The sequence below is a fragment of the Cynoglossus semilaevis genome, chromosome 20, assembly GCF_000523025.1.
Source record: "Cynoglossus semilaevis isolate Cse_v1.0 chromosome 20, Cse_v1.0, whole genome shotgun sequence".
In the NCBI taxonomy this organism is placed as follows: domain Eukaryota; kingdom Metazoa; phylum Chordata; class Actinopteri; order Pleuronectiformes; family Cynoglossidae; genus Cynoglossus; species Cynoglossus semilaevis.
Genome location: NC_024326.1, coordinates 1,855,763 through 1,873,352, shown reverse-complemented (window position 1 = coordinate 1,873,352; position 17,590 = coordinate 1,855,763). Strand labels below are relative to the sequence as shown.

Below are 17,590 nucleotides of genomic sequence, written 5' to 3'. Positions count from 1 at the left end.
CAAATACTGTTGGGAAATCACCAGTTGACACGTCAAATGCTGTACAAACATACATGAACAAGAAAACATGAATCACTGCATCACATTTCGTCACTAAAACTCAGACACTTCATATGAGCAAGAACAGACTCATCATGTCAAAGGTTCAGACAGGGTAGGGTAGATAGTCTCGGTGTAATACTGCAAAGACTGTTTATGAGGAGGGTGAGTCCTTTCAATTGGCAGTCATTCCACTAGAGGGCACCCTTATATACAGTAGAAGTGGAACATGGGCGTTTCCATGCAGCAGGTCTGAGCACCGGGGAGTAGTAGCACCATATAGTAGTACACACGTAATGTAACAGAGAATAAGAAAGAAAGAGAATAAGGTTTGAAATTAACCACAGCAGTGTCACACAATCCACAAAATGTTCATGGTCGGTACTCAATCACAATAACACTCAGAGCAGCAGGCTGAGATTGTGCAGGTTTCAGTTTGTTTTGCAGCTCAACTGTTTTCAGTTATTTTCTCTCTTTTTTTTTTACGGTGAAGGAGGAGGTTCACTGAGCTTAAACCTGAGCGTGCTCGGTTTATTTTACTTTCAGACAGGCTAAAGTATCTCAGCAGGATCAGTAACATCAGCAGCTCAGGAACGAACATGGGCTCAGACAGGAAAAACATTCAGCTCAGCTGGTGGTCCAGTGTTTATGTCAATGTGTTTTGTTTTTTTTTTCATTTTAGGTTTAAGCTGCCAGCTGTCACTTCTTGTGCGTTCTGTCCTGAAGGAAAATCATGTGTCAGGAGGCAACATTTTTACACAGTTTGTAAACAATCATTTGCACACATTAAACAGGAAGTGTTGGGTTTGGTTGTCTGTCCACCTAAAAGGCACAGGATGGGTCGCTGCTGCAATGAGGCGGTGTTTGGCACTGAAGATCGGGTAAGCTGCAAAACAGGATGTTCCTATCAAACAAATTCACTCCTGACTGGCTCGTCTCTTCTCTAGCTTCATTTTCAGTTCTTCATTGAGAGCTGTGGACAAACAGAAGATGCACTTTGAGCTGAGGCAACTGTTGGACAACAGCTGCAGAGAGAGTTACAGCGACATCTACTCACTGTGTGCAAGAGGAGAAGGAGAGAGAATGAGTCGTCTCATCGGGTTGGTGGGCGAGGCCGGCACTGAGGAGGTCAGAATACGTCGGTCTGGGGCAGGTGACCTGGTCAGAGGACTGGACCAACGCTCTGAAACAGACAACAGTGATTGCAGTTGCTGCATGTCAGGGAAACAGTTGAACAATTGGACATTTTAAAAACGGGATGCTGTCCATGTCGTAAAGTAGTAAAGTGGACTACATTATTGGTTTCCTGGCAATACGTTTGCTTTTAATCTGTAGGAATTGGGCCATGTTAACAGTTAGCAAGTTGGCTAGCCACTGGTATAAATTTATTATTTATATGTTATATGTTATTGCTTTATGGTAAAAAAACCTTGTTTTGGTGGCAGGGCTGGAGCTTTAGGAAGTGGACTGGTGGGGGCAGTGTGGAGGATCCTTTCTCCATTTTCATCATTAGCAGATACATATGCTGATAACAGAAGAAGAAAAACATGGTTATACAGATTGACACGTTGACATGCAGCAGGTTAGACAGAGGTCATGCTCGACTCACTTATGTTCTCTTCGTACGGCTCCTCCAGAAGGAAGGGTTGGAGAGTTCCTGCCGTCTTCTCCACCAAGGCATCGATGACATCATGGAGGGTCGCACAGGGAATCTGGCAAAGAGAAACACAACAGTATATCTATAAATTTAGGTATGTCGGCCAACCCGATACAACCTGAAACTTTTATTAGTATTGTGCATGGTATTGTCATTGTGACACAGCACACATTAAAATGTGTCCTCTCCATTTAATCCAAACGACTGCATACATCGGCATCAATTGATATCAAAATTGCAAATAAAGTGTTCGGATATTGGCAAAAAGTTAACATCAGACATCCCTAGTTAAAATTATACTGAAATCTCAAAGAAGAAGCTAGCAGTTGTTGTGTACACTTACAGGGTTCTCTACGTCGATGACATAACCACCTTGGTCCCTCTGTGTCACACGATAATGTCGAAACACAGACCTAGAACCAAATGAAATAGAAAGTACAGTGGTTTAGAGTTGGAGTAAAAACCACAGGTATGATGATCAGGATGTCCCTCAGATTCTTATTCACCCATTCAGGTCTTGTCGTGTGGTGACAGCCAGTGAACACCCGTCTCTTCCAGGACGAAGCAACATGTTGCCACAGTCTGGGTGTCTCTCCAGCAGAGTTTCAGCTTCTGTTCTAGACACTGGACGAAAGCAGCTGCGAACACAAAATGGTAATTATTAATGTGGAAAATTCACTGAAAATCCCACTGTGTGCTGTGACAAGACAATTAAAAGAAAATGTTTGCTAAGGAATCCCCAACACACTGACACAGTCTGACTCACTTCGTCAGCAACATTTTCTTTATCAATTTGTGGTTCAAACACAGAGCACAACTCACGCTGGGATCTCCCCTACTAAAGGCACAGACAGTGGCGAAGGAGGAGCTCGCGTCGGAGTACGGATTCTCCGTCTGGACCTTTCTTTGTCCACCACCTCCTTCAGCATCTGCAGTTGGCCCGGCAACAGCGTGAGACAGGAGGGCACGTTGAGCTGTGGATAAATCAAAGACAGACTCAAGCGTTGAAAAGCACACCAGGCTGCAGGACATTAAAGACTGAAGAGTCGATCCTAGGATGTAACGATGTACATGCCAATGTGTCCTTGGATGAGACGGAGGCTGTGTGAATGACATTTTGGTCGTGTCATGAAAGCACCTTGGATACATCTGCTGTGTGACTGTGAGTAGTGTGAGTGGTTGACTGTAACGTACAGTGTCTGAGTGTCATCAACAGTCAGAAAGACCTTTACAGGTAGAGAATATTTAATGTTAGACAAACATCGACTCACATCGATGACAGAGTAGAGGAAACCTTTCCACAGCTCTCTGGATTCTAGGTTCGGTGCCTGGAACTAACAAAGGGAATCAGCCTACTACAGTGTATATATATATATATATATGAATATATATATATATGCTGTAGTGTGTATGTTGTGTGCATGTCTTATTACTGTGAGTTTAATTTCCCCGTCCTTCATGCGCAGGATGAGCCTGGCTGCCTCCAGGTTTCTGTCTCGACTACAGTCGTCCTTCAGGGAGACAAATCCATTGAGGTCCAGCTTCTCCACGTACTGTGACCCACACATAAATATACATCTGTGTTAGTGTCAGAACAGCAGGTCACACACTAGATGCCCACACTGCGTACCACACTTACCTGGGAGTCCTTGGTATTGTTGAAGAAATACAAAGAATTCCCACGAAGACTGGTCCACAAACGCCGGGAAGCCTGGTACCATTCATAATACAAATGTCGGGAAGATAGGGGGAAAGGACACAGTGGTTAGTTTTGACGCCTTACAGCAAGATGGTCAACGGTTTGATTCCCAGTAGAGAGTGTTTATGACCTCCTTTTGTGTTTGAACTGTTGGGACGAGCTCCGGTTCCTCCAGGACAAGATGGAGGACAAAGATGAATGAATCAATGAATGAACGAATAATGGGGACCTCATTTCCTGTGGTGGTTTTCCTACATCTGTGTAATGGGAATTTACCCCCTTTTATTGCTCTCCCGTTTCCTGTCCCAGGAGACGGATAGATGGAGAGTCTCAGCTGTGGTCAATCTGTGACCGTGGATCATTGACAAATCCTGCACCTGAGCCGCACACGCTCACGTTACAGGACTGCATCACATTAGAGTGGGGGATAATGGACGTCCATGTGGCTCCCTTTTTTTTATAGTGATCAGACTGTTACAATCACACAGACTTTATTTTGTTTTATTGATTTATTTACCCTTGCTTTAAGCTAATTGGTCCCATTAAAATGATTTTTTTTAAAGTGAGACATGTTTTAAATTTAGATCAGAAGATTTCATATCATAAAATCTTTTAGCCTCAATTTTGCTTTTTGGCAATTTGTTTCCCTCAACAAATTAAATATTAACAGTGCCCTTATGCTAAGACTGAAATATATTGTCCAAAAAAAAGAAATCGTCATATTTCTAACATATATTTTGATTGCAATGTCACTAATTATATTCAAATTAGTAATATTGTTTTAATAAAAAATAATTAGGGGGTATGTTGCATCACAGAAATGACAACGACAAAAACAGTGAGAAGAGAGACAGCTCAGGAAATACAGCCTCAGAGTTCTCATTAAAGGTCAGAACACTTTGACTGCCTGCTTCTCTCTGGGGCAATAAAGAGGCCCGGCCTCCTCAGCCGGAATATCTAAAAGAGAATTATTGACGACAAGATAATTGTCAATTTTTGCAAAGTTGGAAGCCTTATTTAAGCCTTTTGGAACGTTTTTTTTTTTTAACATAACTGGTATTAACAGAGCATCCAAGTATGGAGTTGCACAGTATTATGAAGTATTTATCTTCAGGCAATCCATTAGATTAATTATTAATTTCAATACTGTTAATTGTTTTATTAATAAATTGTAGTTTGATTAAAGATTTGTTTGACTTATCCCTCCTTGTGCCAGGAAGGAAAAAGGAGAAGTAGAACAAGAAAAAGAAGGAGACAGAGACAGAGCCAAAAGATGAAAACAACTCCCGTGTGTTGATAAAACTCCATCTGATCTGAAGTCAATGTTAAACTCTGTCTATCTGCAGGAAGTTTGGATCAAAGGAACAGTGTCTGTCACTGATGATCACTTCACTCACAGCTAGTGCAGAGCCTTTAGAAGAAGAGTCCTATAACAGGGTGAGAAAAAGTCACCCATTAAACTATGACCTATCCCTTTATTCACTGATTTATTCATCTATGAGTTTGTCTACAGTGGAGTTTAGACATGATGATCCAACATGTATAAAAGATGTATAAAAACTCTGCTCCTCCAGTACACCATGGTTTATTCTGGGCTACTAAATACAACTAATCATACTTTGGTGAACGAAAAACCCAACTTACTCTTGGTGTAAAATACATTTAAAATAAGTACAATACAACAGATAATAATACACTGTGTGCACTCACGAAGTTATTAAATTAATTTGAATTATTTGTATTGGTAATTAATCTGTACTGACATATTGAAAAGCTGAACCTTGACCTTTCTCTGAACAAAGCCCATTAAACATTAGTCAGCGGCGACTGAATGATTATTCGACTAATCACTGCTGCCGTGGCGGCCAGATCCGACACAACTTTAAATACAATAGAAAATGCACATTACCTATATTTAAACCATTAAAATAATTATGAACCATAAATAAAATACTGTTATAAACGGTCCATAAATGCTCGACGGCCAATTATTTGGTGCATTGTCAAATCAAAACACCGCCTCAAAGACGGTCTGAAAATGGATTTAATGCATTTCAATAGTGATTTTACATTATATTTCCTACCTTACTCACTCATACATACTCCAGTCAGATGATGGAGTATTTCATTATAATTAAACCTGGTGTTGACCTTCTGCCTCTCTCTGTAGTAACAGTAATAGCACTGATAATGAACTGAAATAAGCTGCAGCGTTTTGACAACGTGTCTCTTTCCGCGACTGTCGCGTCGCGATTCCTGCACAAACCGCCTTCTGTGCTCGGTAAAAAATCACCACCACCACCACCACCAGCAGCAGCAGCAGCAGCAGCAGCAGCGGTAACGGCAGCCTCGCCCAGTCCCTACTGTTCTGTCACAATAAGGAAGTTGACAGCTCTATGGGAATGAGGGTCCAGCCGGTGTGGGCTGCACACCCACACTCAGACATGCACGGACACATTCATCAATAGTACGGTTCCGAAACAACAGGACCCGCTCTCTGCAGCGGTGGTTCGTACCTTTTCTTTCGGGCCCCTTTTCTCCAGGTATCCTTCATAATAACAGGGCGGGATCTGCGGCCGGGAACCTCCCGTCCCGGAGCGCTGTCTGACGGGTGCAGCCGCCATGAGTGTCGCTGGCTGGGCACCGAGGACAAAGGGGGATCCGGGGAAATGTGGGAGTGACACGCCTTCCTCCGACGAGATAGAGCCCGTGGCACTAATCCAACAGCTGGCTGCACAGAGTGCAGATTATAACAAACCCCCAGGCGTTGGGGTATATTTTGGATTTATATATTTGTTCAATAAACAAAAATAAACAATATAAAATCTCAAACCGGGGTTGGTAACATTCAGAACAATAGGGACAACTCTCTCTATATTATCATTTTAACAGACCAAATAGTATTTTTTGAAACAACAAGACCATTTTTAAATATTTATTTGGAGAAATAACTAAATATCAACCATTCCCCTTTACAAAAGAACAAGAATATGACATCACATTTAAGATTACACTTAATGTCAAGGTAATGCATAGTGTATATCCTATAGGTAATCCAGGATAATCCCACTTCAATCTCCTCACATTCATATACAAAAGGAAGACAACGGCTGAGTCGCAGAGCTAAATAAGGTGCAGGCAAAGCCTTTACATTTCAACACAGCGCTAAAGTTCTTTATCATACAATAAGCTTTTAAAAGAGATTATAGGAGAAGTCAGGCAGTTTTCAACACATACCGCAGTACACCGAGTACTTTAGAGCAAAAGACGTCCCAGATGTTAAAACAAACCTTTTGTCTGTGTAATGTCAACAAAATATTGTTACATGTGCTATGCAACATCGCCTGTTTCCCACAGAGACACCACTGTGTGCGTTAATTAGTCGCAGTATAAACAATGAATAACAAGACGTGAACAGAAATGTGATTTTCCATAGAAGCGCTTGGTTCAGACTGCTGTGTGAAAATGACCAAGTTAAAAGAAAAAGCCATAATTAAAAGAAACACGTTCACGCTGCACATAAAAAGATGATGATAGACAATATTTTAAATTTGTGGGTTTTCTTTTTCAAAATTCCTGTAAAACTGTACGTATATATTTTTTACTGACAGAATCTAATGTGTTGAAAACTGCCGGGGGTTTTCTTTAATACTTAACGGGTGGGTGGGACAGTTCTCCGGATGACTGCAAAACAAACCATCTAGAAAAGAAAAAAAAAAAAGTGCCGCAGCAGACAACTATTTTAACAGCACATTAAAATTGATCTTAGCCCTTTTTCTTTTATGCACACAACATTCATCATCGTGATTACACAATAGCTCAAGCTGAGCCCCTGACCCTTGTTTCCCCCTCTCCAACTTCAGGCTTTTGATTGAGCATAATGAGGCATGAAAACCTGCACCTGAACCACACTGTTGTTATTATTTAGTACAGCCAAACACTGTGGGTTTTACACTCAACATGAATAACACTAGAGACATGCAACAATATCATAAGGAGTCAGATACTATGACAACAATGAGATTATTCCTGCGATGGACCAGGAGATGGAAATACAGAGGCACCGTGGGATTGGTATGGGGCAGATAATGAGAAAAGGGGGCAGTGGCAGTGGGGCAGGCGTCGAATAAAAAGCAGTGGGGGAGGGATGGAGGGCATAATCCATCGCTGTGTGCCCCTCCCTCCTGAATAAGACCTGTCTGTTCCACTCCCTATTTGAATAGAGATGAGATTGGGGAGGGGGCGGTCTAACAAGAGGATCATGACAAGCGGAGAAAGTTGGCATTATGGTGAAAACACAACGCTCACAAATCATATTCATGCCTCTCATGGTCTTAAATTAAACCAAAAAGACTATTGTATTAAGACAATGCTTATTACTAGTGGATTCTAAACACAGCAGTTGGGAGCTGGCATTTTTGCTTTATTTTTAGCCCCCCAAACTGACAATCCTAGGCATTACACACATCAGATTTTACTCTATGCTCCGGTCAAAGCTATAAGAGAACGTACAAGTAACGCTGGAAATCTCTTAACAAAGCGCTGAAATAAAGCCCACAAAAACACTGGTCGACACTGCCAGCAGCATCGCTAATAGCCTGAGAAAACAGAGACACTGAAGGAATGTTTATAGGTCCGATGGCTGGTGATGGAAGCACAGGTCTGCTTCTATAACTAAGAAGATAAGGTAAGGTACACCATGCTTGCATTGAATCCTGTCAATGATTATTCATTATGTTTTATTATTGGCTGAGAGCCATTTAAAATATGTCATGCAGAGAAAAAACGTTTTGGTTTAAACCAGGCTCAAATCGGTGGTTTGCAAAACCTCCGATTTAAATGACACTTTATTTATCTATAGATATTTGTTCTCCCTTCACAAATATGAGAAATGCCTATAGCAGAAGGTTCATCAAACTGATAGAAGACTAGTAAAGGATTTGGAAGTTTACATTGCTGCAAAGGCCACTTAGTCACATTTTTGTTTTACCTACAGGTATGACCTGTTTGTATAAATGGTGAATATAAATTCTGCTTTGAGCCATGTATCCTTAGAAAATTATGCAACTCACAGGCAAGTCAAACGTGGCTGCAACTAGCAGTGTGACCACAAGGTGGCAGTAGAGGATTGTGTAAGACTGAATACAGCCCGACCTCCATGTTGAAACCCTGGCAAACAGCGCTGTAGCCCAGAGGCACAGAGGTAATAAGTAGGAGTGTAAAAGAGTGCAGAACATAACAAGTGTGTAGTACCAATATAAAAAGTACACCACACAATTCATACTGTGAATAAAAAAGGAGGATAGAAATAAAGTAATTGCACTTTCTAGTGTTTGTGATTTCCCTGGACTTATTACAGATCTTTTCATCAGTCCTGGTGATGGAGGTGTAGTGTTCAAAGTGCACAGGTGCTTAAAGGATTTTAAAATTTAAGGACACCAATGATTTCCTAGGCATTGGTGAAACCTTTAGAATGAACTTTCCTCTACTGCTCATCAATATAAATTTCAGCCAATTGGAATGGAAAATAACTGTTGCTTGATAAAAGATCCTGGAGGTGTTTACTCTTTGATTAAAATAAAAAAAGACTTTGGTAATCTGTCATCATCACCATGTCCTACTGTCTCCCTCTTGTCCTGCTGTGTTCAGAGGGGCACGATCACTTCTACGTAGTTTTCAGGGAAGAAGCCCGTTCTCCCATTAAGGCATCCCTCCAACCAGTTCTCATCTATTCGGCCACGGAGCGAGATTAGGTCACCCTCTCTGAAGCCCAGCTCGCCTTCGTTCTCTGGGTCAAAGTCATAAAGGGCTTTACAGCACGGGTCAGCTGCAGGAAGAAAACATGATGAAGCAGGGAGAGAAGAAAAGAGGAACAAGTTATTTTTGTGAAACATTTTCCTTTTTATATTAGTGTAATCACTTTTGGAAAAGAGGCAATGCCTCCCCGCAGTGCATTCCCTTATTGGACCCTGCAATGGACCATAAAGCACGAGTCTTTAAACCAAAAGGACAAAGGAGTATTGAAGGAGTTAGAATGAAACTTTTTCTCTTCTGAATCTCAAGATTAAAATCAATTACCAAATTCCCAACAACTAATTACATCAACAATGAATTTGTTGAAGAATTAAGATCTTTAAGGTGAATGACAATGGACATTTGATTTTTCCTTAAGATTCAGAAGAATTTTTAAACAGAAATATTTGACCAAGCACAATCACGACTGATACAAAGACAACTTTTAAATGAGTTATTAAATAATAGAGCGATTAATGTGTTTAATACAATAAAGCTGCTTGTTTGTCACTGCCTTCTCTGTGAAGATTGCACTGTTGGCAGTGACAAGCCCCACCTCGCTCTGGGATCCCGACAGACCAGACACACTGGACCCAGCAAACACCCTTCAATAATGTTAGTGAGAAACAGGCCTGTGCTTATGTGTCAGTCACACAGTCACTGATCCACTCACATTGCCTGGTCTTGATGGAGTTCCTTTGGAAGGAGGAACCAGGATACTGTGCTGGTGATGCTTTATGTCACAGAGGAAATGTACATCAGTCTCCATAAAAGAAAGACTTACCTCGAAAACAAACTCAAATGAAAACAGATATCTTTGCACAAAAAGATTGAAAGGAAGTTCCCGGTTCAGAAGCAGAAGTGCTTTCCAATCAGGTTCACTTCTTTTTGAAGCAGGTCAAACAAACAACACATGCAAACTTATCTATTGCTAGAGCAACATTCACGTGTTGTTGTACGGAGGTTTGATTTGACTGAGCAAACGATAATTCAACTGTTACAACTAAATTTGGTCGTGGATGAGTAGCGCCCTGGGTTTCAACCTGCTGAAGAATCGTTGCATGAAACCTGAAAATATTTTTACACACATGACTCTAACAATATAACAATTGCAACTGGTGTTGTTAAGTAGAACCACTGTAGACTGCAGCTAATGCCACGGCCTCTCTAACTAGGATCATACACAGATGTTGTCACAAGAGTCAACAGGTACAGAAGCTCCACACCTGGTACTTTGGCTCTCAATAAAGTCACCTTGTGAAATTATTTATACATTACTGACACATCTGACCTTGACTCCAGTGCCTGGCTGGTGACCTTGGTCTTTCTTTTGTTTTTTATTGGCTGTATGCTTATTCTGTCATTTTCCAATCATATCTGTAAAACAACGTTCCCCTTTATTTCCGTGAACAGTGTGTAAGACGGTGAACCTACTGGGAGAGTATGCTGGTGGGCTTGTTGCAGCCAGTGCGTATCCTCCGTTGGACTGGTTCACTTCTGCAAAGTCAAAGGCTGGTCTGGGTTTGGGGGTGTACTCCCGCTTTGGCTGGTTCTGAGAGTCAATCACTCTGCACACACACACACACACAAAGAATTCTGTCTCTCAGCTCAAGATTTATTGACTCGTGTCCAAAAGATAAAAATTGGTGTTGTTTGACAATACTGTATACATCAACATAGTACTGGTGTCTTAAATTCATTTTCAGAGCCAGACACCTCTTTTATAAAGTTAAAATGTAAAGCTAAAACTGTTCTGAACTGACCAGAACATAGGGCGCACCAACTGGTCTCATTTCCTCTTCATTTTGATGACATTGTGGATAATTATCAGTCTTTATTTTGGGACATTTTTGTCCTCATCAATTACTCAGTGGTGACCATTACAAATGAGTGAAGTGAGTTTCACTGAGACGTATTTTTCTGCCTTGAAGACTACAGCCTGACAAATATTTTCAAGCCAGTTGGAAACAAGAACGTGTTCCTCAAAACAGCCCTGAATAGTTTACTTTAACTGTTGTACTGTACCATGACCAAGTTTGGATTTTGCACAAAAACAATGAAACCATGAGGCATTATATCATATGTACTCTTTGTGACCCATGCTACATTGTCCTTTTCAGTTTACAGAGGGAGTAGTTAAAAAATAACTGACAACCAGTTACACCACACCCTTTTGATTGAAGTTTATTTAACGATGTTTGATTAGTGCACCACAACCTGGCACAGAACGATTTAACGACTACCAGTATTTGGTGGCACCAATGTAATTTGGCAAATAAGTTGCCCTGAATGTCAAAGAAGCTACACAGATACTGACTTATTTAAAATATATAAATATAGGTTTTCTTTTAAAAATAAAATAACAATATTGAATAAATAATTTTATCTCAGCATCAGCTGCTGCTGCTTGACATTAGTTACAGTCAGTAAACCATGGCTGAGTTATCTGCTGTAATGAAACCAGAGGTGACAGTTATAAATCAAAACACTTGTCATTCTATGACGTGGCACTGACCTTTGTCTCAGTTTGTCAGTGAGCTCATCCAGAATCTGTGTGGCCTGTCTGTGGTACTGCAACAGTGATTCCACTAAGGAGGCCAGCTGACTTACTTGCTCCACCTAGATGCAATCACAAAGAAGAGAAAACCCCTTTATCACGTCACCAAACATGTTAAGGGTGCTGACCTTCCAGGCAGATATTTACTGGTTGACTGAAAACATTCCATTCCTATTTCTGTCCCCTGCGTTTTCCTTGTTCACCATTGTTTCGTTGTTGAGCAGTTGTTAAGCTGCTCACTTAAAAGGCTTTAGAAGAGTTCATTAAGAAGCAAAAACAAACATAACAGGTTGAACAGGCTTAGACAACTGCAAGTCACTGTGAAAAAAACAGAACTGTGACACCTGACACAGACTCAACATGCTGTCTGACAAGTTGTAAGCAACAAAAGCAAAAGTATCAGTGGCTCTGAAAAATCTCACCACAGTCTGTGAAGGAAATAAATAATTTCACAACTTTCATAACCAAAACAACTATAACAATACAAGAAAACAAAATAATTTAAATTGGATGAATTCTATTCCAAGACCCTCAGAGCAAAAAGGTTATATTTCAGGGCAGATAACTCAAATAGTCAAGGACTCTTAGGCCATGGCCCATGGTGGACATACATATATTCTGTTGGTGACGCAGTTCCATTTGAATCAATTGCTGAATTTGTACATTGATGTAATTAAACACCAGGAAATGCAGTAGCAATGTTGAAGGTAAATGCTTGGATAAGTGTCCTTACCCAAAATATGATTACCGAGGTATGAATAATGACCTTTAATTGCCCCTTGGAAGAATAGGAAACATTTATTTGAAGCACTGCAGCCGCAGATTATATGTAAATGTGGTATCTGTTATTTACCATCCTGAATATTTAAGGTATCTGTGCGACTGCAAATATTGTAAAATCATCTCCGTGAATCAAAAACACATCTACTGAAGTTCAGTTGATCAATTCAGTGGAAAGACTCACTCACATCTGTTTCCAGCAGGTTATGCATGGATCCTTCGGCCATCTCTTTGGACTCATGAAACTTCTCCAGGGCCTGTCTGATCTCTTCATCCTGGATTTTACCTTGACGCTTCTTTTTGTAGTCGTAATCCAGACGTCGTCCCTCCAACTTCTTCAGGTGATGCTGCCAGTGCAACAAATGAGGATATGAGTATTTATTCACTGCCCAGTTTTATGTGAATGTAAATTATTACAATGCTACACTGCTGCTGTCTTTAAAGCACATTCATGCAGTTCAGATGTTCTGCATCTGGACTGTGGAGCACATTAATCAATTCCCCTCCTGTACGCTCTTTGATTTTACCTGAATGTCTTTGATATCCTTGTCAGCGACAGCCTGCAGCGGGTCAATAAAGTTCTGCTTTACATCAATATCCAGAGAGTCCTTGACCTCAGCCATTCTTTTCATGGACTCGCCGATGTCTATGAGTGCTCCACCTGGAGTGCACACACACATTAAAACACAAGCATAGGAGAGTATGGCCATGAATTCATCAGTCCAACCATCCATCTTTCTGCCTATTGTGTTATTTGTCACAAGGGAGTTGCAAGTGACAGCACAGTTCACAGAAAGACCACGTCAGTCTTTTGGAGAGTTTCCCTGTATTATATATAAACCAGGGCAACTATGCACATACGCACTGCATTTAACACTGTGACACAGAAAAGCGTTGTAGACAAGGGTTTGTTTTCTCTCACACATCCAAGTACCCAAACGAAAAATGATTATCTTGTCTTTATGCTGCTTCTGTGAATAGAGCATTATGCAGCGAGTGCATGAGAAAAAAAGAAAGAAAAAAGCCTTGTTTCATCTGATGGTGTGAGAAAAAGTCATAACTATTATATAATTTACAGCTATTACTAAAATCAGGAAAAAGGCAATATAAAACTTAATCTTTCCAATGTGTGAATGTTTAGGGGTGGAGGTCCACATTACTGGCTGTGGTTGAATGTCCAAGGGAAACACTTTCTTTAAAGAAGTAATGCAAGCTATTCGTTTTAGTCAATGCAAACACATAAACCTATCATCTTGTGAGACCACACTGATAATAAAACAACATACACCACATCTGTCCCAACCTGTGTCCTCCACTGTGACTGGCTTCAAAAGACTTACCAAAGTTGGACTCTTTGCCTAAATCCCATCCATATTTAGTCATGCACTCTCCAAGTAGGCCTTCTGGCTGAGGGTAGCCTGGACTGTTCACCTGTCCCCGCATTTTGGAGACAGTGGTGAGCATGGAAAGTTTAGCCCTTGTGGCTGGGTTGGGCTGGATGTACTCTGATGTCTTATTGATGACTTCCACCACTGCTTTGCTGGTGACATCTGCTTTCTGGTGACACAAGTGCAGGGAAAACACTGATTAGAGTTTGTGATCAGAGTGTGAAGCCAGTTCTGGAACTCAACAATAATAATGATAGAGATGCTTGATGGATTTGTGTTTATATCTCAACATATTGAACTCATGAGGGTATTGTTACTCAACACACAAATAAAGTGTAAATAAACCATGTGATACCCGTTCAAGGTCCTTGAAGTCTTCGTCCAATTTGGTTCCCTCTGCTCCTCCGACTTTTTCACTCATCAACTAATGACATCAAAGCAAACAGAGAATGAGGTCAATTCAACTGGACATGTTGATTAGAATAATTTGCACGATTAAAAAAATTATCTTCCTGTTCTTCACATGTATCATCTTACAGAATTACGTCATCAACAGAAATACAATTGGATTGTGGAACATGTTGGCAGGTGAGAGGGACTGTTATCTTTAAAAGTTACTGGCTGCTTGAAACACCTTACACCATAATACTTTCAAGGAAGTGACGAACCTAAAGTCCAAGACCCACCCGTATTTTCCAGATAGGAGGAGCTGACACACATGTGAAGAAGAAAAAAAGCAAACTATCTTTTGTACTTTCTGGCTTCAGAAGTAGTTCAAGACAAATTCTTTCCTTTTCTCTCTATCAGAGAAGCAAACACACTGCACTTTCCTTTGCTACACCCACACACAATGTCCCTGTTACTTTTACTAAGCCAGACATTAACTTAATTTTGTCTTTTTCTCTCACTAACAAATTCAAATAGTCGCAAACACATGGCTCACGCTCTTCATTTCTCATCAGAAAGAACTAAATCTTGTGTACATGCAAGCATATTTGTCATTAGCTTAACTTGACGCAGCTGCCCGCTGTACACCAGTTCCAGATGGATCAATAAATCTAGTATCTACATTATGCAACACACAGTCTATGGGTCTCTGTTTTATAGATGGGGAATAATAATGTAAAGACAGCTTTTCAATTAGAATAAATACATTCTTTTGTACTAAATGTCCCAAAAGCATCGTATGTGAACCACACAAACACATACCAGAACCGCATCTGGTTTCATAACTGCAAGGTAACACATGTTTTTGTTTAACACAACTGCAAGTCCTGCCCATGTCAGCCACACCAGGTTATGCAATCTATATGGAAACTTTTTACAGACCCATGAATGCACCCCTTTATTCATTAATCTATTCGTCTTCTACCACGCATCCTGTTTGGGGCCCAGACCTCTGGTCTGAGAATGTACACTCCAGTGGGGCAAACCTCATTTGTCAATGTCTAAATGCTAAATGAATCAGCTATAATTATTATTTTTATTAATAAATGTATTATATATTTTTTCTGGTTATTTCATTGCTCTTTGATTTTGAAAAATACCACTTTACCACGTAGTATAGATTTGAAAATAAATGATTTAATTGAAAAATGATGAGTATGAAAATTCAGTCATACATCGTACAGAAGGCCAAATCTTTTTGCACAAATGTGATAATTATCACAATCACATATTTATACAAAGGTTTGTTTAATTTGTTCCTGACTAATAAAATAATTAATATTTCAATGGAGATGTGCTTGTTTGGCATTTAATTATTCAAATAATTCAGAGATGCATTTGTATAAAAATAAAATCTGTTTATAATTTGCAGTATGCTGTTATGCTTTCTTGTGTGATGTGATCTTAATTATATTGTGATTTAAGAGAAAGAGATATGAGTTATGGAACATATTACCCAGCCTTCTGTCAATTTGAGTATCTCAGTTGATTGATCTCCAAACTAAGTACATGTACATACAAAAGTGATTGTACTCCTCGTAAACGGTCGTCTTTCATTTCTTAACTTCAATGAAAAGGCACAACAAAGTTTACCAGAGCTGTGCTAACAGAAAGCAGAATGCTCACTACTGTACGTGCCAAAAACTGAGGTATTCTGAGAAGGATTTTCCAAGTTCCACTGCTCTAATCAAGTTTTCCAAAAGACTCGAGACCCAAAAGAAAATGTAAAATGTCAGTGCATTTGCACAGAATATGTAATTTTATTGGTGCACTGTGAACATACTGGTTGCATGTATACACAGTAATTACTCTTGATGTGAAAAATTAGAATCAGTGCAGATATATCTTAGTGCAACTGATACATCTTGGTTTCCAAATGAATGTCTTCTGTGGGTCTGAAATAATGAATAAGGCTAAAAAACACTAAAAAATGCAGATCAATGCAATTACTAAAAGTGAAATATTGCAAACTAGTCAAACCTAAGTTAAAGCATTTTCATATTATTTGACTTGTGTTTATAATGATTGGGCTTATGAACTGTTAAATGTCTACAACTGATATAAGGGCAGACTCCTGTTGTCACTTCCTGCTAGTTATTGGCAAAATTACTGATTGAATGCACATTTAATATCATTTATGGAAGTGGTCTTCACCCACATTTTTTGAGATACTCAAGAACTGGAAGCTGGTTTGAGCAGACTATTCACATTAGTAGGATTCCATTACTGAAAGCAAGGCCAACACCCACTGAGGACAACACACACTTTAGTCTGACACATGATAAAATGTGAACAACCTAAGCTTTGATGTACAACATAGACAAAATAGTGGTATTTGTTTATGATGGTAGCTATTTTGGTTTATGATTATAGATCTTATTTCACATTAAAAATAATCAATATGTGTGTGGACCTGAATATTTACCCAGTACAACAAGAACGTTCATGTCGAACGTGTTTGTAAATGTCAAGACCTACATTTAGATAATCATAGGTCAGCTGTGTCAAACACGTGAAAAAAAACAACAGTTATAAAATTCAACAGGTGACATTTTGACAGGGATTTCATCAGAAAACAAACAGTCATATTTACACACATGCACAAATCCGTTAAAGCAGAAACTAGTTCTGTCAATAGCTTTTACAGCTGTGGTTACTCGCGCAAGGCGCTTAGGTGGACAAAAAGATGAATTTAAAAAAACTCTGAAAAGGTCCAAGTATTTTAAAAGTCTCGCTGTCAGCTTTTAAATAGTATTCATTTGACGTTCACTAGCTAACACTGTGACAAGATGTAGCTCGCCGAAGGTTAACGTTGATTTTGGACGAAACTGGCAATTGGTTAAAGAGTTAATCAACCCAGTAATGATCGTGTTCACCTAAACTAAAGTATAACTATTCTCGTATACAACGAATGTGTCTTTAAAGAACTATATTACGTTTTAAAGATACCTTAGTTTACGCAGTGACAGCGTCACTTAGCCTCATTAGCCACAGGCTAGTGTTACAGAAGTATATCGTTTACCTGACTCGCTTTGTAAAACTGCTTCTTAAATCCCGCGACGGACATCTTGCACCGTCTTTGTTGCCGTTAGAGATTCCAAGTAGATGTTAATGTCTTTGTTTATGATAAAAACTAGCCGCCGCGCGAGTTTGTGGTTTACAGTACAAACAACAACCGAGCAACACGACTTCAAACTTTGTACCGTGGATGTGAAACTTGCTAGGCAACC

The 17,590-nt window shown here is 39.8% G+C and overlaps 2 protein-coding genes and 1 long non-coding RNA gene across 4 annotated transcripts; 1 reads left to right on the top strand and 2 right to left on the bottom strand.

Moving 5' to 3' along the window:
- Nucleotides 1-704: 704 nt before the first annotated feature.
- On the bottom strand, nucleotides 705-6,169 carry stap2a (signal transducing adaptor family member 2a). The gene is made up of 11 exons (XM_008333778.3): nucleotides 5,912-6,169; nucleotides 3,336-3,407; nucleotides 3,130-3,249; nucleotides 2,968-3,024; nucleotides 2,519-2,670; nucleotides 2,203-2,334; nucleotides 2,040-2,109; nucleotides 1,649-1,751; nucleotides 1,469-1,564; nucleotides 1,097-1,222; nucleotides 705-1,012 (listed from the first exon to the last, which is right to left on the bottom strand). Exons 1-11 carry the CDS (start codon nucleotides 6,017-6,019, stop codon nucleotides 957-959), a joined length of 1,092 nt encoding a protein of 363 aa, XP_008332000.1. The 5' UTR covers nucleotides 6,020-6,169; the 3' UTR covers nucleotides 705-956.
- Nucleotides 1,046-2,641, top strand: LOC112488725 (uncharacterized). Its single transcript, XR_003053107.1, has 4 exons — nucleotides 1,046-1,167; nucleotides 1,677-1,790; nucleotides 2,211-2,350; nucleotides 2,541-2,641. It is a non-coding gene; the product is annotated as an uncharacterized LOC112488725 (long non-coding RNA).
- Nucleotides 6,170-6,324: 155 nt separating the features above from the next.
- On the bottom strand, nucleotides 6,325-17,427 carry LOC103395924 (endophilin-A2-like). 2 transcript variants are annotated; one of them, XM_008333776.3, is made up of 9 exons: nucleotides 17,383-17,427; nucleotides 14,269-14,337; nucleotides 13,866-14,082; nucleotides 13,053-13,186; nucleotides 12,714-12,872; nucleotides 11,704-11,807; nucleotides 10,623-10,756; nucleotides 9,862-9,921; nucleotides 6,325-9,222 (listed from the first exon to the last, which is right to left on the bottom strand). In XM_008333776.3, the coding sequence occupies exons 1-9, from the start codon at nucleotides 17,425-17,427 to the stop codon at nucleotides 9,041-9,043; spliced, it is 1,104 nt and encodes a 367-aa protein (XP_008331998.1). In that variant the 3' UTR covers nucleotides 6,325-9,040. The 2 variants fall into 2 exon arrangements, with proteins under 2 accessions (XP_008331998.1, XP_008331999.1); XM_008333777.3 differs by lacking the exon at nucleotides 9,862-9,921 and having other exon boundaries at nucleotides 9,041-9,222.
- Between the last annotated feature and the right edge of the window lie 163 nt (nucleotides 17,428-17,590).